This window comes from Emys orbicularis, chromosome 9, assembly GCF_028017835.1.
Source record: "Emys orbicularis isolate rEmyOrb1 chromosome 9, rEmyOrb1.hap1, whole genome shotgun sequence".
Classification (NCBI taxonomy): Eukaryota; Metazoa; Chordata; order Testudines; family Emydidae; genus Emys; species Emys orbicularis.
In genome coordinates, this window is record NC_088691.1 from 71,947,273 (window position 1) to 71,973,282 (window position 26,010).

General features: G+C 40.5%; 1 protein-coding gene across 1 annotated transcript in view; it reads left to right on the top strand.

Moving 5' to 3' along the window:
* Positions 1 to 26,010, top strand: part of DAW1 (dynein assembly factor with WD repeats 1) — a 31,711-nt gene continuing 5,701 nt past the window's right edge. The window contains exons 1-9 of the mRNA XM_065411132.1: positions 1 to 262; positions 2,684 to 2,756; positions 5,868 to 6,012; positions 11,104 to 11,162; positions 11,918 to 12,040; positions 14,680 to 14,779; positions 17,553 to 17,660; positions 18,864 to 18,970; positions 24,226 to 24,328. Coding sequence (XP_065267204.1) covers positions 1 to 262; positions 2,684 to 2,756; positions 5,868 to 6,012; positions 11,104 to 11,162; positions 11,918 to 12,040; positions 14,680 to 14,779; positions 17,553 to 17,660; positions 18,864 to 18,970; positions 24,226 to 24,328 — 1,080 coding nt within the window. The remainder of the gene's footprint in view (positions 263 to 2,683; positions 2,757 to 5,867; positions 6,013 to 11,103; positions 11,163 to 11,917; positions 12,041 to 14,679; positions 14,780 to 17,552; positions 17,661 to 18,863; positions 18,971 to 24,225; positions 24,329 to 26,010) is intronic.

The window sequence follows — 26,010 nt, forward strand, 5'->3', positions numbered from 1 at the left end:
ATGTGTGCGTGCCCCGCGCGGAGCCCAGCGTCCCAGGCACAACCGCATGTTAACGTCCCCTGGCGCGGATCGGGGCCGGGAGGTGCCGCTCTAGTCCGGTCCCCAAAGCGCTCCCCCGCCTCGCCCCGCCTTTCCAGCCGCGCCTGCGCACTGGGACGAGTCTGTTTGGCTGGTTTCTATGGTAACGAAGCCGGCGCTTGGGCTTCGGCCTGTGGGAAGAAGATGAAGCTGAAGCGGCTCCTGCTGCGATATTACCCGCCGGGTGCGGAACGGGGCGGGGGGCAGAGAGGGGTGACTGGGGGGAAGGGCAGAGAGGGGTGACTGGGGGGAAAAGCCCCAGGATGGGGGGGGGGCAGAGAGGGGTGACTGGGGGGAAAAGCCCCAGGATGGGGGGGGGGAGGGCAGCGCAGAGAGGGGTGACTGGGGGGAAAAGCCCCAGGAAAGGGGGGGGGAGGGCAGAAAGGGGTGACTGGGGGGAAGAGCCCCAGAATGGGGGGGAGGGCAGAGAGGGGTGATTGGGGGGAAGAGCCGCAGGGTGGCGGGGGGAGGGCAGAGAGGGGTGATTGGGGGAAGAGCCGCAGGGTGGCGGGGGGAGGGCAGAGAAGGGTGACTGGGGGGAAGAGCCCCAGGATGGGGGGGAGGGCAGAGAGGGGTGATTGGGTGGAAGAGCCGCAGGGTGGCGGGGGGAGGGCAGAGAAGGGTGACTGGGGGGAAGAGCCGCAGGGTGGCGGGGGGAGGGCAGAGAAGGGTAACTGGAGGGAAGAGCCGCGGGGGGAGGGCAGAGAAGGGTGACTGGGGGGAAGAGCCGCAGCGTGGTGGGGGAAGGGCAGAGAGGGGTGACTGGGGGGAAGAGCCTCAGAGTGGCGGGGGAAGGGCAGAGAGGGGTGACTGGGGGGAAGAGCCGCAGGGTGGCGGGGGAAGGGCAGAGAAGGGTGACTGGGGGGAAGAGCCACAGGGTGGCGGGGGAAGGGCAGAGAGGGGTGACTGGGGGGAAGAGCCGCGGGAGGAGGGCAGAGAGGGGTGACTAGGGGGAAGAGCCGCAGGGTGGCGGGGGAAGGGCAGAGAGGGGTGACTGGGGAGAAGAGCCGCAGGGTGGCGGGGGGAGGGCAGAGAGGGGTGATTGGGGGAAACAGCCCCAGGATGGCGGAGGGAAGGGTAGAGAGGAGCTGACGGGGGGTGGGTCGGTGGGAACAGAGGAAGGGCTCAGTGTTTTTGGGATGGGAGGAGGAGATAGCAGATGGGAGAAGGAGTCAGGAATGAATGGGTAGCAGAGGAGGAGCACAGGACTGTGGCAGGGCTGTCCGGCTCCAGGCTGCCTTCACAGAAACCTTTGTACTTATCATCTCTCCTGCTATGAAGATGGTTTAGCTATTCCCTCTGCCTTTTATCTAAATCTCCTGAGCAATCATTTCTGTGCCTGTTCATGGGACTGTTATGTATTATTTGTATTGCTGTAGCAGTGGGACCCTTAGTCATGGACAAGGACCCCACTGTACATACGGAACAAAAGATGGTCCCTGCTCCTAAGAGCTTAGCCTGTCCTGTGTACCCTGACTCTCAGCAGCTTTGCTGTCTGATCATCTATTGCAAAATGTCTGAAGGGGAAAATCTTCTCAGTGCTGTTGGTTTTTTGCTTTTGCAATTAAAAATATTTGTATTACTGCAAATTTACATAATGTGCGGTTGGGGACATGTTTTCCCCCTTCCCTAAATATTTCCAATGACTGCATAACAATCCTGAAGAGATTTATTACCTTAGCTGCAGGAGGTTTTGAGTCATAACATAACTAAAGGGATGTTGTAGACTAAATACAACCCCCTGTTAATTCTGGTGTAAATATACCAGTATTAACTGGGGTTTATACCACTGAGCCCAGTGGAGTTACACCTGTGTCAAACTGATGTGAAAGAAGAACCAGCCCCCAGGGAAATGGCTGCAAAGTAAATGTAAACCTATTGTAGGAAATTCAATAATTACAAATTTTTGTGTGTCTTATCAAATGTAGTCATGACAGAAGCATTGAGGTAATATGCGGTTTACTATAGGAAACAATCTTGCCAGGAATTTGATAATAGAATAAAGTTTGGTGTCAGTCTGTTTAGGAACTTTCTTTCTTCTCTTTTTCTGGGATCAACTTTCTCTGATAAATAGTTAAAAATGAAAAATAGAGATAAGCGAGGAGGCTCAGAATGTCAGGAAAGGATAAATCCTTCTGCCAAATTAAACATTTGCTCGCAAACCTGGCAAAATGCCCAAGTAGATAAAAATTCATCTAGAATAGTCCTTCCTGCTGAATGCCAGACAGCAGCAGAATGCTCTAAATATCTTCTTTAAACAGGAAGTGATGTAGCCAAATATCTTAATTCTAAAGTTCAAAATACATCTTTTAAAAGTGCCAGAGTCTACCCAAACCTGGGTATGCAATTTTATATGCAGTTCTGCATGTAGACTTTTGCAAATAGAGAAGTTAACATAGCAGATTCACTCATGCACTCTGCCAATCCCAAAGAAATGATGTCATCCTGATTCTGATTTTGATAAGAATGATGTAAATCAGGAGTATCTCTATTGAAGTCAATGTGGTTATACCAATGTAAATGTCAAATAGTATGCACCCCCCCAAAAAAAAGCCAGCTGCCATGATGAACTTCTAATTTAGAATTGTTTATTGTTTCTTCAAAGGCATTATTTTGGAATATGTTCAAGGTGGTGAATTGAAGACCAAATCCATAGATTTACTTGATCTCAGTCCTGGGTAAGTATTATATTATTTTAGACAGCAGAAGTATACCTTATTTTACAGGACAACTTAATAGTAGGTTATGTACAACTCTGTTCAGTTGTTGTAAACGTGATTTGGGACAAACTTTTTATCTTATGGGTTAACTTTTGTTCTCTTAATATTTCTAATTATTTGAGGGCATTAAGAAATCCTACATTCTGACTGATCATTCTGCTGTTGCAATTCTTGGTGCAGTGTCAGGAGGTGGAGGTGGGAACTGCTTTTGTTTACAGACCTGTCACATCAAGGCACGTCCACAAACTGTGGTTACTAACCAGCAAAAATGCAGAATTTTCAGGTGGCACAAATTGTAATGTTGTAATTAATAACATTTAGCACTTCTGTACAGTAGCACCTTTTATCTTCAGAATGTTTCTCATCAATGGGCCTGATTCTGCTCTCAGTTACACTGCTTGAAATCAGCTGTACTGAAGACATTTGAATTACACTGGTATAAATGAGTTCAGATTCAGTCTCACTAATTAATTAATCCTCACAACAATACTGTGAGATAGGTAAGTAAAATACTATTAATAATCCCCATTTATCTAGATGGGTAAACTGAGTGCCTGCTCCTGTTGAAGTTAATAGGAGTTTAGCCAGTGGCAGTAGGTCCTATGGAAGAAAGATGTATGGCCTGATTTTCAGAAGTGCTGAGCACCCGCAACTCCCACAGAGGTCAGTAGGAGCTGTCAGTGCTCAGCATCTCTGAAAATAGGGCCATTGCTATGACTACAAAGGAAGTCTGTTTCACAGCCAAGTTTAGAGTGAAGATGGGGGGCTCTTGGGTAACACAGGGGACATGGATATCCTTATCAGAGGCCAAATGGAACCTAACTATGGGTAGACAGATCATCAGGAGCTGCAGCTCTGGTTCTCAAAAGGGTGGAAGACACCAGCCTGAAGATCTGTCTCTTCTGTGACGAATGTGACACATTCACCACAGTGATCAATTGAAGGAACATAATAGTCTGGCAAGGTATCAGTCTGCATTAGACGTCGTACTAACTGAGAGAGTTCTACTGGATGTGATTGTGAGGAGGTAGAAAGGTGCTCCACAAACCCATGTACGAGGGGCTATTCACCGTTCTGGTTGGTAGTTTTGCCCACTGACCTTCAGGTGATTTGTGCAATCTATGGTTGAGTGCTAGCACCTCTGTGTGCCATTGAGTCCTATAGAGAAGATAATCAGACTTCATGCTGATTTCAGCCATTTCCTCTCCCACCTGTTTCAGGTGCCTCAGATCATTGTTAAATCTGGTGGCTGCCAGGCACAAGAACTAATATATTATGAGAGCCAAGGGCCATATTACATTGCTGATGGTAGCTGTCAGTGAACTAACTGAAATCAGCTGACTCTGTCTGGAAGTGGTGCAGAGAGAGAAGTCAGATATGCCCCAGCACGAGTAAGGAGGACACCAAAATCCACAAGATTAATTAGATTTAGTCCACAAAGAAATAAGACATGACCAGTGCTGATATTGGTAGAATAGTGTCTCAATCGAAATACGTGAATTGATGGGTAGGGTAGCCTGCACATTCATAATTTTCACTCCAAACTCAAAGATAAGGCTGAGCAGATGACTGAACGTCTGGGAGCTTTTCTCAATACTCTGGATAAAATCCAACAAGTCCCATTGCTTACAGGAAGATATAGTTGTCTCATCTGAGCCAACATCAGCATACACATTGAATGGACAGTAGTCTAGAGAAACCCAGCTGCAAAATCTCCTGTAGAACCTGATGGTTTATACACCAAATACACCAACAGAACGTTAAGCCTACCCAGTAAGACTACCCATGGACATTTGGATTACTTACAGCAGTAAGAGCTGCAGAATTAGGCCTTAGATTTGTGAAAACATGTAAAAATAGTTAGATTTTATAAACATGATTTCTGTTTGTGAACTTTAATTTTTTGTTCATTTTGTTGCCCCTTTTTGACCTGAGTGACTAGTCAAAGTTTGGGGCCTTGTAGGTTATTCCAGATGAGAGAAGAAATTGATGATGGAGTCTGGTATTTTCTTTGGTGCAATCTTGTTTATTTACAAAGAATGTACAAAGTCCTTCTCCGAACACAGGAGGAATCAAACCCTAAAGGAATAGTTTCTTAGCATACAGGCCCAAGCTTCTTTCAGCCACCACCACCAAACCGGAATCTCTCCAGGCGTCTCCCAGGGCCTCAATGTGCTTAGAGACTGCTGCTTGGCATTTCTTGCTCTCAGAGATGGATTACAGTTTTGTGGGGCCCTGGGCCAGAGCAAGTCCCTCCCTACCACTTCTGCCTGCAGCCCCCTGCCCCCTTGAACCCCTCTTGTGCTTCTGCTGAGGAAATGGGGTTGGGGCGTGGGGTCTTGCCCCGCTCCGCCCACCTGGCGCTCCAATTGGCCGGGGCCCCTGGGCATGGGCTCCATTGGCTCAGTGGCTAATCTGCCACTGCTCTCTCTTCCTCTGAATCTCTCAGTTTCTTGTTGCACCCCAGCTAGTCTCTTCCACACCCACCCACAAACACTAAAACAATACCCAGTGGAACCCCGCACCCACATAGTGCTAGTTTCTGGTCAGGCTTCATATGCTTTGTTTTAGGTGTAGCCCTTTAGCTGTCTCTTACAGCTATCTTAAATGAAGGGCACACTCATATCCATCAGTTTCAAATGAGGATTTAACTCAGCCCATAACAAGGTTTAATCCTGTTCATAACAATATTGTTGCTGTTTGTTGGGCTTTTTACCTATCAAGAGGTTCTAGCTTCGATTTAAGACTAAATTAGTGTTAAAGGTTGAAAGTGTCATTTGGGTATTAGCTGTATTACACCCTCTGTGGAATCCTTTGAAAAGTGAAGGGTCTCTGCAAAACTACAGTTTTAAAAAGTCAAATGTAATTTTTTTTCTGAAAGATAAAAAATATATTAGAAACCAGTAAAACATATTTAAAAGTATTTATATTTTGGCTTTGCTTAAACTTATTCAGAATAAAATAGCAGTGTCGCATCTGACTGCTTATTTTCTCACTCTCTGTAAGTAAATAATGTGTTTACCATAACTGTTTGCCAGTGGATGATCATGTTTTTTCCATCCACTCTAGCACAGATGTAGGCGCCTTAGTAGAAGAAATCCGAAAAGCAGAACCTCTCATCACAGCTTCGCGCAAAGAGCAGGTCATACATTTAATACTAAGGTTACAAGAGAAGCTTGGGCAACAAGAGGACCACAAGTTCTACCTTTTTAAGGTACGAGGCATGTTGAAAATAATTTCTGGGTCTTTTCTGATCGCAGTTACACTGTTGTAAATCCAGAATAGCTGTGCATCAACATTAGCTTGAGGCCATGTCTACTCTGCAGCCTCTACAGCAGCATAGCTATGGCCCTGTACCTATGCTGCTGTAAGCCTGTGGTGTAGGTGTAGACTACAGTAATGGAAGGGGCTTTTCTGTCACTGTAGTGATTCCACCTCTCCAAATGAGTGGCAGCTATCTGACGGAAACATTCTTCTGTCGGTCTGGCTGTATTAATGCCAGGGGTTTGACTGGTGTAGGTATGGTACTCAGAGGTGTGGACTTTTCACATCCCTGAGTGCTGTAGCTATGTCATCTTAAGCTTTAAGTGTAGACCAGGTATAACTGGACAATTGAGAACAGAATTTAGCCCTACAGAATTCTCCACAACGTTTGCACTGCTCTGGCGGCGCAAACGGAACTGAATCTGGATCTGTCTTGCCTGCTGTGAGTTCTTAGAAATGATCTCAAAATTGTGATTATCCTGTTAACTTTCCCATTAATAATTAGTTTTAAATAATACCAGTATCTCCCAGCACTAGTGAAAATGTTATCTTTGCAGAAATCCTAAGGCTGGAGAGTAAACAGTTCTTAAGCTGCTCTTTCAGCCAGGTCTATTTTGAGGTACAAGAATTGTGGTTGCTAAGGCATAGGTCTTCTGTAGAAATTTAGTTTCTACGTCTCTCATGTTCCTCACCTCCACTTGGTCTTTTTTCTGAGTATTTGGAATTAGTAGTTTATTATTTTGATTTTTTTTTGGTATTGAATAACTTGTCACCTTTTAAATAGAAAAGGTTAGAACAATGTTTTTGTGCTTTTGCTACATACAGCACCTCGGTAAATTTGCTTTAAATAACCCAATGTTTTCCACAAGTCACAAGAAGAGGACTGATTTAGCTGTACTTTGTTGTCAATGAGAGTCAGTAATAGAATTTACTTCCCAAATGTTACATTTTTTCATCTGCAATAAGCTATAGTTGTATCTTCATCATATCAGCAGATGGCACTGTGCAACTACAAAAAGATGTTGGTCAGTCATATACTAGAGCAGGGGTCGGCAAACTTTTTGGCCCGAGGCCACATCGGGGTTGCGCAACTGTATGGAGGGCTGGGTAGGGAAGGCTGTGCCTCCCCAAACAACCTGCTCCCTGCCCCCTATCCACTCCCTCCCACTTCCCGCCCCCTGACTGCCCCCCTCAGAATCCCCAACCCATCCAACCCCCCCTGCTCTTGTCCCCTGACACCCCACAGAAAGAATGAATTTGGTCTTTGCTGGGGACAGATAGTGGTTGATTTCCCTTATTTAGCAATACAAGAGACAGGCAAATCTGATCAGCATTGGCTGATTTCCCATCTCTGTCTTCTTTGCTATTTCCTATAATTGTGATCATGACTTTGTGTTAGACAACCAGCAGAGTAGCATGCTACTTTAGCAGCTGGATAGGCATTTGAGATTGTTCTATGGCCGTGGCATGCTGCACTGTTCTGGAGATTTATCTCATGGACTGCTGTAGCCTATATTACAGTACTGATACACACATTCCCTGATATCACCTTAGGATTTGGCATTTTGCACAGGCAACTCTCATTGACTTCAGATAGGTTCTGCAGATGGAACAGTTACGTCTCTGGGCTTTTAACAAAAAAGGGCTTTGATACTTGAAAAAATGTTAGGATCTGAACTTGAACATAAATCTATCTAACATCCTCTCTCTCAGTTGCTAATTGTCAGATACATTTATGCTCTCACAAGGAGTTTATTTCTCACTACCAGTGCTGCCTGCATGGGGCCTTAAGAAAGCTTGAGATCAAATCTCCATATATTTCCATAATTATTTATGCTAATGTGCATATATTTATATACTTGCGGGTGTTTGAAAAAAAAAAATATTCTAATTTCCCACATCTTTATGGCCCATTTCCACTGCAGCAACTGTAGTGACAGCTCTCTCTACTTTCCCTGAAGGGCAAAATCTCTCTAACTTGTAAGTAGCCTCTCTCTCCCCCCTTGAGCAGTTCCAGAACTATTTCTCCTCCATTTCTGTCAGTTCCTCCTCTAAGATCTCTGAGCCCCCGTCTTCTCTGCTCTGTGACAATATTCTGCCCCGTCTTACACTGTTTTCATTTTTGCCCCTCTTTATCTCTGCCTCTCCATTTTCCCTCCTTAGCTGTTTGCAGTCAATGCTCTGCCCACAATTTCCTTATCCTGTTCCCTAATCTTCTTTTCTATATTGCTTCTCTTGGGGGCTCTCCCTTCTTCAGATGGCCCATTCATTCCCTGCAAGTGTCTATGCCATGGAAGGGGTGAGAGGGAATCCGATAACCAGCAGAGAAAAAGACTAGAGGCAACTGTGAGGAAAAGCTATTAAAAAACAAAGAAACCTATGGCTGGCTATTGAGATAGACAGAGGAGTTAGACAGAATCATAGGAAGCCAGAGATAACAGCAGGAAGCTGGAGGCTCTGCCTATATGCCAGAGATTAAGTAGCATTGCTTATTACGCATTTCTCCTCCTTGGTCCTGCAGTGACATTCTAATTGCTCATTTGTGACATCCCTTCATTTCAATGTCAACAAATGGTGTGGTTTTCACAAGTAAGGTTATGTGTAGACCCTACCTAATTCATGGTCCATTTTGGTCAATTTCATGGTCATAAGATTTTAAAAATAATAAATTTCATGATTTCAGCTATTTAAATCTGAATTTCATGGTGTTGTAATTTTAGGGGTCCTGGCCCACAAAGGAGTTGGGGGTTGCAAAGTTATTGTGGTGGTGGTGGTGGGGGGGGAAGAGGGGGTTGCGGTACTGCCACCCTTACTTCTGGGCAGCTGGAGAGTGGCGGCTGCTGGCCGGGAGCCCAGCTCTGAAGGCAGAAGTGAGGGTGGCAATGCCATACCATCCACCCTTACTTCTATGCTGCTGCCTAAAGAGCTGGAACCTCAGTCAACAGCTGCCACTCTCCGATCACCCAGCTCTGAAGGCAGCAGCATAGAAGTAAGGGTGGATGGTATAGTATTGCCACCCTTACTTCTGTGCTGCTGCTGGCAGATCACTACCTTCAGAGCTGGGCACCTGACTAACAGCCACTGCTTTTCAGCCATCCAGATGTGATGGCAGCACAGAAGTAAGGGTGGTAATACTGCGACCCCCCTAAAATAACCTTCTGACTCCCCTGCAACTTCCTTTTGGGTCAGGACCCCCAATTTGAGAAACGCTGGTCTCCCCTGCGAAATCTGTATAGTATAGGGTAAAGCACCCAAAAGACCTAATTTCATGGGGGGAGGCCAGATTTCATAGTCCATGATGAGTTTTTCATGGCCGTGAATTTGGTAGGGCCCTAGTTATGTTGGCACTATATAATAGGATCAAGCAGAAGCTGGCTTGTAAAGGATAAAAGTTTTATTGAAAGGTAAGTCATGTATAAGAATAGCCAGAGAAATGCAGAAAGTTGTTGGCAATGTAACTTAATTTATTCTTAAATATAGTGGCAGATTGATTTTAATTTGGCATTATTAATAATTAGGGCCCTACCAAATTCACGGCCATGAAAAATGCATCATGGAACGTGAAATCTGGTCTTTTTGTGTCCTTTTACTATATACTATACAGATTTCATGGGGGAGACCAGCCTTTCTCAAATTGGGGGTCCTGACCCAAAAGGGAGTTGTGTGGGGGGAGTCACAAGGTTATTTTAGGGGGATTGCGGTATTGCCACCCTTACTTCTGTGCTGCCTTCAGTGCTGGGTGACCAGAGAGTGGTGGCTGCTGACTAAGGGCCCAGCTCTGCAGGCAGCAGCGCAGAAGTAAGGGTGGCAATACCATACCATGCCTTCCTTACTTCTGTGCTGCTGCTGGCAGTGGCTCTGCCTTCAGAGCTGGGCTCCCAGCCAGCAGCCGCTGCTCTCCAGCTGCTCAGGTCTGAAGGCAGCACTACCGCCAGTAGCGGTGCAGAAGTAACGGTAGCAGTACCGCAACCTCCCATACAATAACCTTGCGACCCCCCCCACAACTCCTTATTGGGTCAGGACCCGTACAAGTACTACACTGTGAAATTTCAGAATTAAAGAGCTGAAATAATGAAATTCAAGATTTTAAAAATCCTATGACCGTGAAATTGATCAAAATGGACCGTGAATTTGATAGGGCCCTATTAATAATTATTACTTATTTAATAAATCTTTGCATATAGTGCCATAGGTATGTCTGACAGTTTATAGAAAGAATAAAGACAAATCGTCTCTGACCAAAAGATCTTACACGGTGTGTTTGAAAAGAGTTGGTTCCACAATCTAAATGATCCAGGCAGTGGTTATATTTGAAATCTCCTCTCTGAATTTCATCCTGATGAGTTTCTCCATTCTGACATCTGCTTTTTAGAGATTCCACCAGTGTATTTCAAATCAGCAGTGATAAGACTTTTATTGTGGTGAACCTTTGGGTGTGGAACTCTGGCATTGCCTCTCTCTCCCCATTTTTTTAAAACAATGTCTTACACTTGTTGAAAGCATCTCACAATGTAAAAGTTAAAATTATTTCTTGCAAGTGAATGCAGTGGTTTGTAGTATATGACTTAACAGCAAACACCAAAGAACAGTTGTTGGAGCACCTTTCAAGGAAGCCCTCACTCATGGTCCATAAGGGCCATTTATTTCTCCCACCCCTCCTGAAACTCTTAGGGTTCCTTCTCTGTTCTCAGAGAAGGCAGCACTCAATGAAATACAGAGAGAGGACAGCTCATTCAGGCCTTATGAACACTGAGGATCTGCTTCAATCACAGCCATTTGTGGCCAGTCAATCAGTAGCGTAGCTGCACCATTTCAATTCCTAGTGAAGACAGAAATTTTCTGCATGAATTCTACAGTGGTAATTGCTCACACATGCTTTCTTCTGGCTGGGGGTTAATGTATTACTGTCATAACTGCTCAGCTAGCATGACTAAAATGGGAAGAAAATATTGAGAAGAGTAGATATTAGGCTAATTCAAAAACTCCTAGTAATTTTATTTTATTTGAAAATGCACCAAATCTTAATTTTCCTGTATTTCAGGTGCTTAGGGCACATATATTGCCACTGACCAATGTAGCATTTAACAAATCTGGTTCCTGGTAAGTTTTCATTTTTAAATTCAAAATGCATAATTACTAATGGAAAATTTTTTTTAATGTGGAAATTAAATAGTGAATTTCAGTGCTCATATCTATCCTGCAAACAAAATCCTTTTGTGTTATGATTGTATCTAAGCAGATGTAAGCATTTCACGTACGTGGATTTCAGACTTCTAAGGAAAAACCCAGGGGGCTGCAAAAAATGGTGGTGTGATTCAATTGGTGGCACTCTCCCCTCTCACATATGTTGGTGATAGCTGCTGTATTCCAGCAGGATTAGCAGAAAGAAACACACATTATAGTAAAGTGAATGTACTGAAAGTGGGGTGAGGCTTCAATATAAGTGGAGTGCAAGTCCATTGAAATACATTTAAGCACTTTGGGACTTTCACTGTAAGTGAAGTTCAGTTGTAATTGACTTAATTGTTAGTTTATTAGGCTGTAACTATTTTTTCTCTGTAATCTCTTCTAAAGGAAAGCTTAGCTTTTTAGTAGCAGAGAATGCATTGAGCACTGGTAATGTTATCTTTTTAAAAATATAATATTTAGTAAAATTTTGGAAATTGCTTGATTTAGAATCTTTGCCATGATCAATAGTCTCATGGATGCCATGGAACGCGGGAAAAGCATTTAGGGCCTGATGCAAAGTCCACTGAAATCAATGGAAAGACTCCCCTTGACTTCACTAGGTTGTGGACCCAGGCCCTGAGAAAGTTTCTACTCTTCTGTAACTCATTTATCTTTCTTCATTTTAGCTTTATCACTGGAAGCTACGACAGAACATGCAAAATATGGGACACAGCATCAGGAGAGGAGCTACGTACATTGGAGGGACACAGAAATGTGGTCTATGCAATAGCTTTCAATAATCCCTATGGGTAAACAGGTTTTCAGAGTCTTTGAGACACCTTCTAATTGCCAACATTGCTATGTTGCAAATATAGTTATCCTATAAACTTTAAAATAAAATAGAGTAATGACAGCTTGTGTTGCTTTAGTTAGAATGATCAGCTTTTCCAGCATAACCACCTTTTTAAGTGGGTTAATCCATTTAGTACTACACATACATTATTATCAAGGGTCTGACTTAGAAACTGGTCAGAACTGGTGAGTAATTGATAGGAGATCTTGAGGGTGCTGCTATATCAGTGTCCAATGTGAATCTGCATATCTTTTATTTTCTACAGTCGTTGTCTGGGTTAGATCAGAGCTAGCAGCTGTAGTGTAAAGAGAATATGATGTCATGTACAGAGGTTTCAGAGGTTTACATTAGTCAAGAGCCGCCTTCTTTATGAGAGAGTTTTGTGCTTCAAAAAGTAAATTCTCTTCTCTGTTATGCTTTTGTCCACACTCTACAGAAGAAGGTAGAAAGAAATTCTTATTTCCATCATCAAATATATTTACAGTTAAAAGTACATATTAAAGATCTGTGTATATATCTATATCTATATATATGTTAAGGGCCCATTCTTAATGTGCTGAGCACTATTATTACTATTTCTATTACTTATTATCAGTTTGCATTGATCTGAATGAGAGTTGAGCCTACTGAGCACCTAGCAGTATTGTGATTTCTTACTTAAAACCACAAAGTGTAGGGTTATTTGATATTATCTATATGGACCAAAGTCTGATGCTAATCTTTGTAAAGAGTAATCAGTGACTGGATTCCAGATAGCACAAAACCAGATAATCAAGAAGTGGTAGATGGCAGATATTTTTTCATATTATAAGAGAAAACGAACCTGCTGATGACCTTGAGCTAGAGCTGAGCTAGAAATCTATTTCCAAAGAAAAATAACTAGTTTAACACCAATCATTAGGTTTCTATACTACGTCCATCACTGTGGTATGTGAGCACCTAATAGGATTCATTATGAGACTATTTTAACAATTATTTGTGGTGAGTAACTTCATTTGGGCAAAATGAATGGTTGTATAATTGCAAGTGGAAAAAGAAGGTTGAACAGACATCTAAAATATTTTACTCAGGAGAAGAGATTCCTGATCTCATAAGATATGTCTACACTGCAATTAAAAACCTGCAGCTGGCCAGTTCTAAGGAGCTCAAGCTAAGGGCTATTTAATTGTGGTGTAGACACTAGGGCTGGAGCCAGGGCTAGGATCCTGCATGGTGGGAGGATCCCAGAGCTCGGGCTGCAACCTGAGCCCAAAAATCTACACTGCGGTAAAACAGCCCCTTAGCCTGACCCCTGCAAGCCTGAGTTAGCTAGCACGGCCAGCTGCAGGTTTTTAATTGCAGTGTAGACATACCCATAGAGGTCAATGACAATACTCCCTTTGCCTTCAGTGGGAGGATAATTAGATACTTAATGTAACTTTGAGTGGTTTATCAAAGAAACAGACTTATATGGGGAGTTCCATGCTATTGGTCTTCCACTCTGTTAGGTTTAAATACAAATTGGGTATGGGATGAGTCCCAGGAAAGCCAGAGGGAGATGCTGTGTACACACATACCTACTATACCAGTCATCTAAGACAGCGTTTCCCAAACTTGGGACGCCGCTTGTGTAGGGAAAGCCCCTGGCGGGCCGGGCCGGTTTGTTTACCTGCCGCGTCCGCAGGTCCAGCCGATTGCGGCTCCTACTGGCCGCGGTTCGCTGCTCCAGGCCAATGGGGGCTGCGGGAAGCGGCGCGGGCCGAGGGACGTACTGGCCGCCGCTTCCCGCAGCCCCCATTGGCCTGGAGCAGCGAACCGCGGCCAGTGGGAGCCGCGATCAGCCGGACCTGCGGATGCAGCAGGTAAACAAACCGGCCCGGCCCGCCAGGGGCTTTCCCTACACAAGCGGCGTCCCAAGTTTGGGAAACACTGATCTAAGAGATCAGTGGTTGTTACTGAGGTGCAATGCCAATGTATATGAAACAACTTTGTAAGGCTGCACACATTTTGTGACTTTTAATAAGTCTGTTTGGATGTTCATCAGATAGTCTAGTCTGTGGTGTAAATTAGAGTGGTCAGCTTTGACAGCTTTGCATTGGTGGACAGGCACAAACCTGCCCCAATGTACTAGGGAATCTGGCTCTGTCTTTTTAATTTGAAAATTAAATAGGCTGCAAAGAAAGAATGGCGCACCAGCAAATTGTTTGTTTTTCCCTTAGTAAAACTTCAGTTTCTAAAAGGTGTGTTGCAAGATCAAATAATCTGGCAGAATGCATCTGCGTGCATTGAGGGAATTTACGCTAACACAGCTACTACATCATGTCCTCCCTCTCACATTGATTTTGGTCTGACGCCTGGTGTGGAAATGGGACAGAATGACTTTGTAGAGTGTTGTACAACTGACCCAAGGAATGCAAATCTCTACAGTGCCTGCCACAAATTTAGTCATAAAATATATTGCTAATCTCTAGGCTTGTTCATGAGATGATATGAAAAATATACTGCTTTGGTATATCAAGGATCATGTATTTTTGTGAATTCTTCAGTTTCTCCTTCTACTGCCTTTGAATTTTTTCTTCTTTTTTTCTAAATAAAAGTGACTATTTTTCCACTTAGTGACAAGATTGCCACTGGATCTTTTGATAAAACCTGCAAATTATGGAGTGCAGAAACAGGAAAATGTTATCATACCTTCAGGGGACACACAGCAGAAATAGTGAGTATCTGCATTACAATATTAAACCTTTGCATCCAATTGTATTTTCATATCCAGTACAATCTCGATTTTCCAGAACTTAATAAGTCAAACCACTACTACTTTATAAGAGGGTCGTTTCCTCTGATGTTTGTTAATTACACTGAAAAAAATTGCTTGATTATCCAAAAGTTCTCAGTGTCATCTAGGACCTTGGTATAATCAAGATTGTCTCATAATGGTGTGTCTTTACTAGGGTGGGGTGGGAGAGCTTCTGCTCTTGTATTCAAACTCCCATGATGCTAAAACTCTACTGTTTTAAAAACCTGCATCTAGATCTTTGTAATTAATAATGTTAACTTTCTCCCTATTCAACACAGTGTGTATGTAGCCTTTCTCTCTATGCAAGTTGTGGGTGTCTTGAGGCACTGGCTGCATGGGAGAATTGGATCCTAAGAGACTCTACTTATGTATGCTGGGGACTTATGGGACAGCTTGCAGCATAGAGAGCTAAAGCAAAGACGCACCCATCTCTTAGAAACATAGGAATTACCATGCTGGATCAGGTTTATGGTTTATCTAGTTCAATATCCTATCTCCAGCAGTGGCCAGTGCCAGATGCTTAAGAGGAAGATGCATGAAACCCAGCGATAGGTAGTTATGGGATAATCTGGCCCCCTGGGGAATCTCCTCTTAACCCCTATTATGTAAAGGTTGGCTAAAGCCAACCTAAAACTCTTGTTTAAAATATATTTACTACTATAATTTTGGGGGATATTCTCGATATCCAAGTAAATGTCCCATTGCTTTTTGAATCTTGCTAAATTCTTGGCTTCAACAACAATCTGTGGCAATGAGTGTCACAGTCTGATTATGAATTGTGTGAAAGTACCTCTTTATATCAGTTTTGAATTTTCAGTTTCATTGAATGTCCTCTTCTTTATGAGACAGGGAGAACAGAAGTTTCTGATCCACATTCTCTATACCATTCATTATCGGTACATTTTTTCCATCTTCTCTTGCATTCTGCTGTTGTCTGTTCTGGTCCTGTTGCTCTTCACTCCCTCTCTCCCATGACTCTAGCTATATCACTCTCCTAGTGGAGAGACAGATCAGGTCCTGCCTGGCCTAAGGACCTATTCTCTCTTTGTTCTACATGGCCCTTTAACATCATTCCTGCCTGAATGAATGTTTGCCCCTTTTGTCCCATTATTCCAGTGAACTGAAGTATCACATATCATGAATGCACTGCTTGATGTCTGTTATGCCTCCCATTGGAGAGCATTTCTTATGCCTTTGAATTCAGTGTAACCTCCAGGTATAGCTGTGTACTCTGGGAGGTCTGTAGAGCCTCCATGAACTAGCAACAACAGAGGCTACTTTTTTCCTGCACTGACCCATATTGATCAAACTATTTGAGCATGTACAAAAAGGCATGCCGTCAAGGAATAGAACAAAACACTTGGTATTCAATTAGCAGAATATAATTCAAATAATTTATTTTTATCTCTAATTGGTTACAGTTTCCCTCTTTTGCCAAATGTTAAGCATTATTTTTGACTATTTAAAATTTGATATTTTTAATTGATTGCATGTTAGAAAATTTCAGTTATGATTTCTCCCATAATTTGTTTACATTTTTGAAACAATACCCTTGTTTTTCTGGAGCATGATTTTTCTTTTTGATTCTTATGTTTGGCTTGTAAAATTATATGTACTAGAATACCACACTGAAACACTCAGATTATATTTTTCTATAAAAATTGCCTTTTGATTTGTCATTCAATAGAGTAAAAAAGTATAGAAACTATGTGTGCATTGTAGGTGCAGCAGTTTAATTTGTAAGTTGCAAAAGTGAAAACTGGGCCTGAGAAGTTGCTGCTTTGCATCAGTGTACAGTAGCATTGGTATGTCTTGAAGTGATTTGTTTGTTCTCTGAGTGTTTTGAAATGATTTCTCTTAACATGAACGATCTGATTTTTAAAAGTGTCTCAACTCTGTCTCTGTCTTTGTGCCTACAAATCAGGTAATTAGATGTCTTAGGGCTTGATCAGTTTCCACTGACTTCAGTAGTAGTTGGATCAGGCCCAAAGTGCTATGAACTGTACCTGCAAATAATTGATAAGAATTATACCTGCAATATCAGATGCTGTTTCTCAACTTCAGGCCCATAACCTTCAATAATTTCTAAAAGAGTAGATGTTTATTACACATGAACTGCTGCCACATGTCTATGCTATGTAGATTTGTTCAATAATGAAAAATGGAATATCATAATTGAAAATGCAACTAAGTTCCCAGCAAATGTTTTCCTTTTTCCAAAGACATTTGTGTTCCTCATTAGAAGAACAACCATATCATATAGTTACTGAGGACTGGAAGCTGGCTACATCAGTCATTAGTGTGAGGACTGAGTTGGGGACTTTGTTGCATTTTTGCTCAAATATATACCTGTAAAAAAATGAGGCTGTATGTAAAAAAAGCTGTTTGAATATAGGGTTGGCATATGTTCCAATAAGCCTTTTTTAACACACACAATCATTTTTAAAGCAACTAGTTAGTTCAGTCCAATAAGCTGTCCTCCAAAGCTTGTGTGGTAAGGATTTGTTGCTTCTCTAACGAAATGTCTAGAAGGCACTGCAGCTGTAACATTATTCAAGTGCCATGACTGTATTTGTAGGTCACAAACTGTTAAATTGTACTATTGCTGTGTTTTCAAATACAGATCCTGACCCCAGTTAGTTTTCAAAAAATTCATAGGAAGTTTATTGTTTTCCCAATGTTTGTGTTACAGGTTTGTTTATCATTTAATCTTCAAAGCACTCTGATAGCAACTGGAAGTATGGATACGACAGCCAAACTATGGGATATCCAGAATGGAGAGGAAGTGGTTATGTTAACTGTATGTTTGCATTCTTTATTGTTCTGAAGGTGTTTGGTGCTTTTTTAGTTTCTAATTGAATTAGATGGGGGTATAAATAGACTTCTTAATCATCCATTTCTGTATTTGCAGGCAAAGAATTTCTATTACTAGCTGAGTCACTTAGTGACTGTAGTTAAATAATTGATTAAGAAAACATAAAGGGAGTAAGAAAGCTATACTATTTTATTAAAATCATAAAAAACAGTTTAATCAAATGTCAGACTTTCCCAATTCAATGTCACTATTGTCCTAGGCCAGAAAATATTGCTGCTCTCATTAACATAGTTTATCATTATAAGTATTGAACTGTAATTCCTGTGCAACTCTGAGAGCTAATATAAAGTACTATAGTATAAAGTAACTTCAAAAGTGTTAATGCCTAGGATTATAGCTATAATAGCTGCATCATTCATCTTCTGCATGATGTATGTAGAGAATTCAGTTAAGTCACCAAGTGCATCAAGAGTGCGATTTCTATTCTCTGTATTTGGCTTGCTAGGATTCCACTGTTTAAATATTTCTGCCTAAATGTTTAAAGTCACATCCTCATCCCTTTCACAAAGACTAAGTAAGGGGCAGCGTGCAGGCTGCCTCTTTCGGTGTTCCTGGCCTATGGAGTAGACAAGGGACATTCTCCTCTTCACCCTTCTCTGCCTCTGAAGCATGCCTCAGGGTGGGGGAACACAGAGAGGGAGCAGTAGAGACTGCAGTTGTCCTTGGCCTATCAGCAAGAGGCTCCATATGCCTTTTCTCTCATGCACACACACAAGGAGAAGTGACAATTTGGCCCTTAGTTTATTGTAATGAAAGCATCCTCTCATTTAATGGTGAATAACTACTGTTCCATAGAAATTTGATATGAAAAAGACCTATTAGATCACAATTCTAATTCATTACCCTGTCATTGCAGGATTGTTCCCAGTGTTCTATTTGCTAGTACTGAAGTGGCATATGATATTAAATGTTATTGTAATATGGGCAGTGAGATTATACTGTGGAATAGTCAGTTATGCAAGACTAGACAAGAAACAAGAAAATTCACTACATTGTCAAGGAGGTGGACTATATGGCCTAATGGAAACAATCACTTCTGTGATTTTGTATTCCTACTGTACAAATTAGGTATTGGACCTAAATGTATCATTTATATTCTGAAGTACCTTTTTATTAATATTCTCTTAGGGACACGCAGCAGAAATTATTGCATTGTCATTTAATACCACAGGAGATAGGATCATCACTGGCTCCTTTGACCACACAGTTGCAGTGTGGGATGTTGGCACTGGCAGGTACTAAAGCATTCATAAGGTTGTTTTTGTATTGTGTGTTTTAATGACATCTTAAAGGGGCACTGTCAAATTCTAGGGCTTACAAATTCTAGACTTTCCAATTGGGCTTTGGTTTTTGGGCACACCTGACCTCACCTTTACTTTTTCTCCTGTGACCTTTGCTCTTCTAAGTAGCCAGGATACTGAAATATGCAAAAAACTTGCTCTCCAAATTCTTTAGTGTATAAGAGGCTTATATTTTTTTAAACTCCACCAGCTCACAAGAACTGAGCCATGCAGGCACAGTAAAGGGGCCCTATATTTGTTATTAATGAATCATCCAACCAGGAAAATATAATCTGTGTTGAAGCAATTGGTTTGGGAATTGCTACATTTTATAGAAGCAAGAGACAGTTTTAAAAAAGGAAAGGTGTTTTTAGGGCATGTTAAATTATGAGCAGTCAATCTTGCCAGTTTCTCCTTAATAAATATAGAGAGTGATTTTCTTCTCACTCTGGTTTTACACCAATGTAAATCTATTGACTTTCAAGGTCAGTTAAGTGAGAGGAGAATTTGACCCTCTAATTATGGAGTTCAAGATTTTAAGATTATCATGCCAGTAAGAAGGGTCACTTCTTCATTTAATAATGGCTAAAGTATTTGTGTAATTTAAATGTGAATGGCTGAATACTGGCTGGTTAATATTGTTCTCACAGGTCCTCTTGTTTTTTGAGCTGAGGACTCAGTATAAATAACATTATGAACCAGTTGTCCAGCTTACTGATAAAGGTGACTTGTTGTTAAGGTAAACATTCCATTCCATTTTCATGGGAGATTTCTCTCTCCATGAAGTTAGATGGAATATCTCTAAAATTAGCATGCTTTGGAATTATTAAAATGAAGGGCGAATGTGTACATCGTATGGATAGGGTTGAAATAACAAACATGATGATGTAACATCAAGAACACAAAGGCCATTTAATCTCTTCTGGGAGAAAAAATAATATGCATATACTAGATCATTTAAGGCCTGATCCTGCAAAGTGCTGAGTACCCTCTGCTCCCAATACTAAGAGTTGAGACTCAGTGCCTCAGGCTCAGATGCACTTAGCACCTCACCGGATTGGGCCCTTTGGCAGTAATGTTATTGTGTTCAGTTTGTTGTTATTGCAGATATTTTTTTGAACAGCTCTTTCTTCCATCTTCTTGTTTGATCCTGCACTGAAGTCAGAGTCTTAGTTTTTTAATGTTGCATTCTTTTTCTGCAGAAATGATTGAGATGTTACAGATTCAGCATTGTGACTTTACTTCAGGATCAAATAGCAGGAGATGGACTGTGAAGGAGGAAGCTCTTATTTAAACACCAGTAGTTCTGGTAATTAGTAGTGTGGAAAGAATTAAAAAATGTGAAAGTTAAATGGATTGTTTTAGTCTGATATGCTTGAAAAATTTCCCCAGGATATAAGTCACTTGTGAGCTTACTGAGTGCTCTCATATCTCTGAAACACATGCAGTCCCGCTGGATGTATCAGAGTAATTATTAACATTAATGATTGATCTCAATGGAATAACATCAGCAGAAAGCAGCTACAGAAGTGGAGTTGAACCTGCTAAGTGATTGATATATAACTTGTCATTAGGCTAGTGATAACTAGTGAAACATTCACCAGTGTGTGTAGTAGATTTATGACTTATGTCCTATGAATGCTGCAAGCACCAGAGAGTGGCATGATCACACAGCCTTTAGAGGTGTCAGCAGTAGCTGGAAGTATTCACTAGAGCATGTAGTATTATTAGTAGCAGCAGTGGTAATCTAGTTTATTTTGTGTGGGCTGCCGTCACTAGAGGGCAATATAGTCATGCCCTCCTGTCGAGGTCTGGTATCTTATCTATTAGAGGGCAGTGATGCATATGTATATTATTAAAGGAGGACAGGCACACACATTTAGAATACTGTTAGAGCTAAGCTAATAATTTAACTATGAATAATGAACTCAGCTAATTTTGCCTTTCTTTGTGCTTGAGGAATATTCATAAATAGATCACATTTTCTTCAAGGCTATTTTATTTGAATATGCTCTGGATTTTTTGTGGAGTTTGGTTTTTATTGTAGGGATCATGATGACGGTATGCTGTATTTGATACTTGATATTCTAAATTTCAGTTGTTCTGGCTAGTTGTGATTGGTCCCAATATTGCATGGTATTGTTTCTGCTATCTGACTAGCTGGGCATACTTTATTATCCTGGGAAAAATTTGAAGACGGAACTAGCATGTTGAATCCCTAAAGGAGACATAGCAGATAAACAGGATTAGGGAGTTTTAGAAAATGTTAAACCTTTAACTTTGGTCCCCATAGACCTTTTCCATGGGCAGATTCCTAGAAAAAAATCAAAATTTTAATTTAATTACATTTTTCTCTCATCATAGTCACGCAAATGTACTTGTGTGCATTGTCCTAGTTAGAGCCAGTTGAAAAATGCCAAATATTTTTTTTGTGGGAAATTTCAAAAATTTCTTTTTTTTTTTAATTTTCCTCTGAATATTTTTCAGTTTTCTGATGAAAAACTGAAACCAAAATGAAAATTACTATTTTTGGTTAAAAAAAAATGGTTTTCAAAAACAAAAATGGAAATTTTTTTCTGAAAATGAAAATTCTTACCAAAATTTAAAGATTTTTACTGAAAAAAATTTGGTTTTAATTTTTTTGTGGAAAAAATACAAACCCATTTTTTATCAAAAGAGTTTCAATGAAAAAATTTCAACCAGCTCTAGCCCTAGCTGAGAATGATACAGTCAGAAACTTGTCTGGCCCATTTAAATGCCTATAATTTGAGTTTGGTGAGGGACTATGAAATCATTGTGCAACTGCTATGTTAATAGTCAGTGTCCCATCATACAAAATATACCATTTCTGTTGTGAATACTTGAGCATCCAAGCTTAAAATTAACTGTCCAGGAGCATTTGTGCCAGTAAATGTGGCTCTAATGTTCATGAAAGGTGAGCACAAAATGGGTAAGAATGAAATTTGAATGAAAATGTTTTCATGCTATTTCGCCAACTCTGATTATTATATAGATTTTTCCTAATTGAATTGCTGACAAATTACAGTTTATGTGAAATATGTTCAAACATTCTGCTATTTAGGCATCGAATATATTGATGTATTACATGTCCATCCCATCTGGATATGTATACAAAAGTTTAAAGCAACCACCATTCTTCCTCTGTGTTTGTAAAGAGAGACCTTGACCCTGATTGGGGTTTCTGGGTGCTGCATAACAAAATAACAATAGTACAAATGGCCAAATAATATGTTCATAAAACCAAAGTACTCTCCACCATTTAGTTATTGTAAAAAGGTCAACATAATCACAACAGAACAGGAAACGCATAATTAGGAAATAAATAGAGTAATCTGTTAAAGGGACACCAATGTAATAGGTTTCTTTTGTTACAGTAAACAAAATTGGATTCAATTATTCAGAAGATTTGCTTTTGTGAACCTTTCATTTAGTGTATACAATAATAGAGGCCTCTCTCTTTCTTGTCTAATCATTTTTAAAAAAATGAGTATTCTGAATTACTTACTGGTAGTTTCATTTTGTTGCTTGTCTGGTCATTAACTTGATTAATTGTTAAACCTGTAGATGTTTTCTATTAACAATAACGTGATATATCCTCTGATTTACCGGCCCTCTAATATATTTATCAATAAATTTCTTCCAGCGCTCAGTGCTTTATAGCCCCCATTAATCTAGAATGGGCATTGATGACTAATTACTCAGCTCAGTTTAGCAAAGCTGTGTGAAGAGTTTAACAGATTACTAGTGTTGCCAATTTTATACATTTGATTAAATAATGGATGTTCTGGATCACTACAATGGTTGTTCTTTTAGTCAAAACAGGGTCTAAATACAGTGGAGTCCCCACTAGTATTTGGATTGTGTCATATAGAACCTGATCTTGCACTAATTACACTGGCAAAACTAACAATGATTTAAATGGGAGTTTTGTGCACAATTGGGCTCATAGTTGTGCACATTTTGGTATTAGAATGGCTTTTGGTTTTTATAGATTTTTGTTTCCTTCTTTGGGAATGTCATCTGCAGAGATTTATATTTATTTTGTTAATTAAAATATATATTAATAAATCAGCTATTTACTGTGGTGCTCTGAAGCATTATTTTTAAAATGATTTTTGGAGATATGAAAGTGACAGTGACCATACTAAATGTATATACACGATTACATTGTGTTCCTTTCACAATACTGTCTATTCTGAACATTACAGCTATTTTTATCAAACATTTTTAAATACAAAAACCTACCTCCATTTTTTTATCAAGGGGATTCTCAAAGAATCCCTTAACTCTTGATGTGACCTTTCTTCTGAAGCACATTTATTGAACTAGAGCATATTAAAGAATGACATAAACAGAGAAACTTAATGGCTCAGATGACTAGTGATGGGACATGGAGTTCTTTACCAATAGGTCACCAGCTGGAATCCAGCCCTGGTTACAAGTGATCAAAAATTGTGAAATGAGCCAGTGGGTTACACTTGAATTTATAACAGACATATCCATTTCACTAAATGTCTCCCTTATTGGTAGGCTCAACAGAGCAGCTCAGATTTATTAAGAGTTTGAAATCTATCAATTTGCTCCCAATTCATCAAGTACTTAAACACATTCTTAACTTTTATGTACTCCCTTAAATCCTGTTGACTTCAATAGCGCTTAAACAAGTGCTTAAAGTTAAGCATGTGCTTAAATTCCTTGCTGAATTGGGGTCTCACTGAGCTACTTCATTCAAGGTCATTGATGAGACATGTTGTCAGAGCAGTGAGGAGAAACTTGCTCTATTTCTGTCTGGGCTCTACTTGCACTGTGAATGAATAGAAGACTTCACTAGTGTTGCCAGTCTGCTACAATTCACTAGCTCCAAATTCATGTCAAAGATTTTTCTAAAGGAGAAAGTAGTACAAATGGGGCTTCTTTCCACAGTACTCCTAGCCACTTTTGGTATAAGTGAATGGAAATGGATGCTGATGTGCCACTAGAATGCTGAACCAGCCTCACTCTGTTTTAGACAAAGTCAGCCAAACCCTGCTCACCTAAAACCAGGAATTTCAGTGACTAGTGGATGAGGCAGAAAGGATTTGACCCATTAACTATACTATCATTCTAGCTTACTTATAAACATATACCTTTATACCTATCTCAGTTTTGATGCAAATGCACAAATATGAATTTTAATTCTCTTTTGCTAGGAAGTTGCATACTTTAATAGGTCATCGGGCAGAAATTAGTAGTGCACAATTCAACTGGGACTGCTCTCTAATTGTTACGGGATCGATGGACAAAACATGCATGGTAAGATAATTGGATCTTTACAGAAACCTCCTGTATAGTCTGTCTGTTGCTATTCATGTTACACAACAAATAATTCACTGTAAGATTTCATTTAGGACACAATGAATTCCTGTACTCTTTGTTATAGCTGCAGGAAATCTTTGTAACTTATTCAGAATCCATTTTGTATAATGAACCTTTTAACTGACTGCTGGTTTGTAGCAGTCTCCCAGTAAACTGGAAGGCAGGACTTGGTGCTCCATTACAGCTAATTTCCTCTAATTTGTTTGATAAAAAGAGAAAATATTGTCTTGGGGTTGAGGCCCTGGACTGTTACTCAGGAGATCTGTTCTCTGCTTCTGGCTCCAACTTCCTTGGTGACCTTGGGCAAATCACTAAGGGACAGATTTTCAAAACTGGCCTATAGTAATGAGTGCCTGTGATTTTCGATGCCAAATTTTAGAAATCAGTGGCCTGACTTTCAGAGGGGATGAGTAGCCACAACTCTGAACACTATAAAAAGCAATAAAGAGTCCTGTGGCACCTTTAAGACTAACAGATGTATTGGAGCATAAACTTTTGTGGGTGAATACCCACTTCGTCAGATGCATGTCTGAACACTATGTTGGTCTTAAACTTTCTGTATCACAGTTCTCCATCTGTAAAATGGGAATAAGGCTGTATCACTTCTTAAGGGTCAGCTGCTACCAGGAGAAGCAGAAATCATGCTGGTAATTAAGAGGGAGGCACAAGAGGCAGTGTGCAGAGTGATGTCCTCTTGATAGATCCTCAAAATCCATGTGATCTGGGTGCCAACCTACCTGCTTCTTTTGTGATAGGGGAACTTGCACCCTGGCAGAAGTTGAAGGAATCTCCACAAGAAAACCTTATGGAGCTTTCTTATCCCATGTGGATTTTTTTGTGTAGGTTCATGGTTTGTCCCATATTGAACACAGAACTAAAATGAACAGGGATTTTAGTACTGGCTATATTAAAACAGGAATACAAAAAGTAGCTTGGGCAGTATTATCAAAAGCCTGCCATTCTGTCTGACTGCTGAGAGCCTTTTTACTCCCTGCCTGAGAGGAACACATGTGCTAGGTGCAGAAGTGAACTAATTTGGTTAGATTCACTTACCAGATCCTGCACATTGTGTTCAGCAGATTGCATATTAGCTACCTTGATAATAAAATTCTCTTGATTAGCTGTAAATAGCCACAGATGTTCTGTCTCTCTTTAATGTTGCATATGCAGATTATAGCATTTCAGATGAAAATTGGTTCTTTCTCCACATATGAATTCTCTCTCTCATTCTTTTCTGCCAGTTTTTGGAATTCAGTGAACTTACTTACAGGTCCTTGGTGTAAGAATGCACTTTTTGTAAATGACACATTATTTAATTAGTACATATCATTCAGGAAAGATCTGACTATGGGTAGTGACACATATCAATTTGTAAGCAGGAACTTCCCTATTGATTTCAATAGAGAATTCTGCTTAAGTGATATCACATTAAACTTGTAGAAATGAAGCACAAAATTTATCAGACATGCAATATTTCCTGTGCATTACACTGGCTAAGCAAATACATTTCCTCTCCACTGGTTTAAATCCAGGGTAGTCATGCAATAATACATTTATTAAGGTATTACATTCTGTTACGCACTAAATCAGTGCATATATGATTTGTATGTAATCATTCA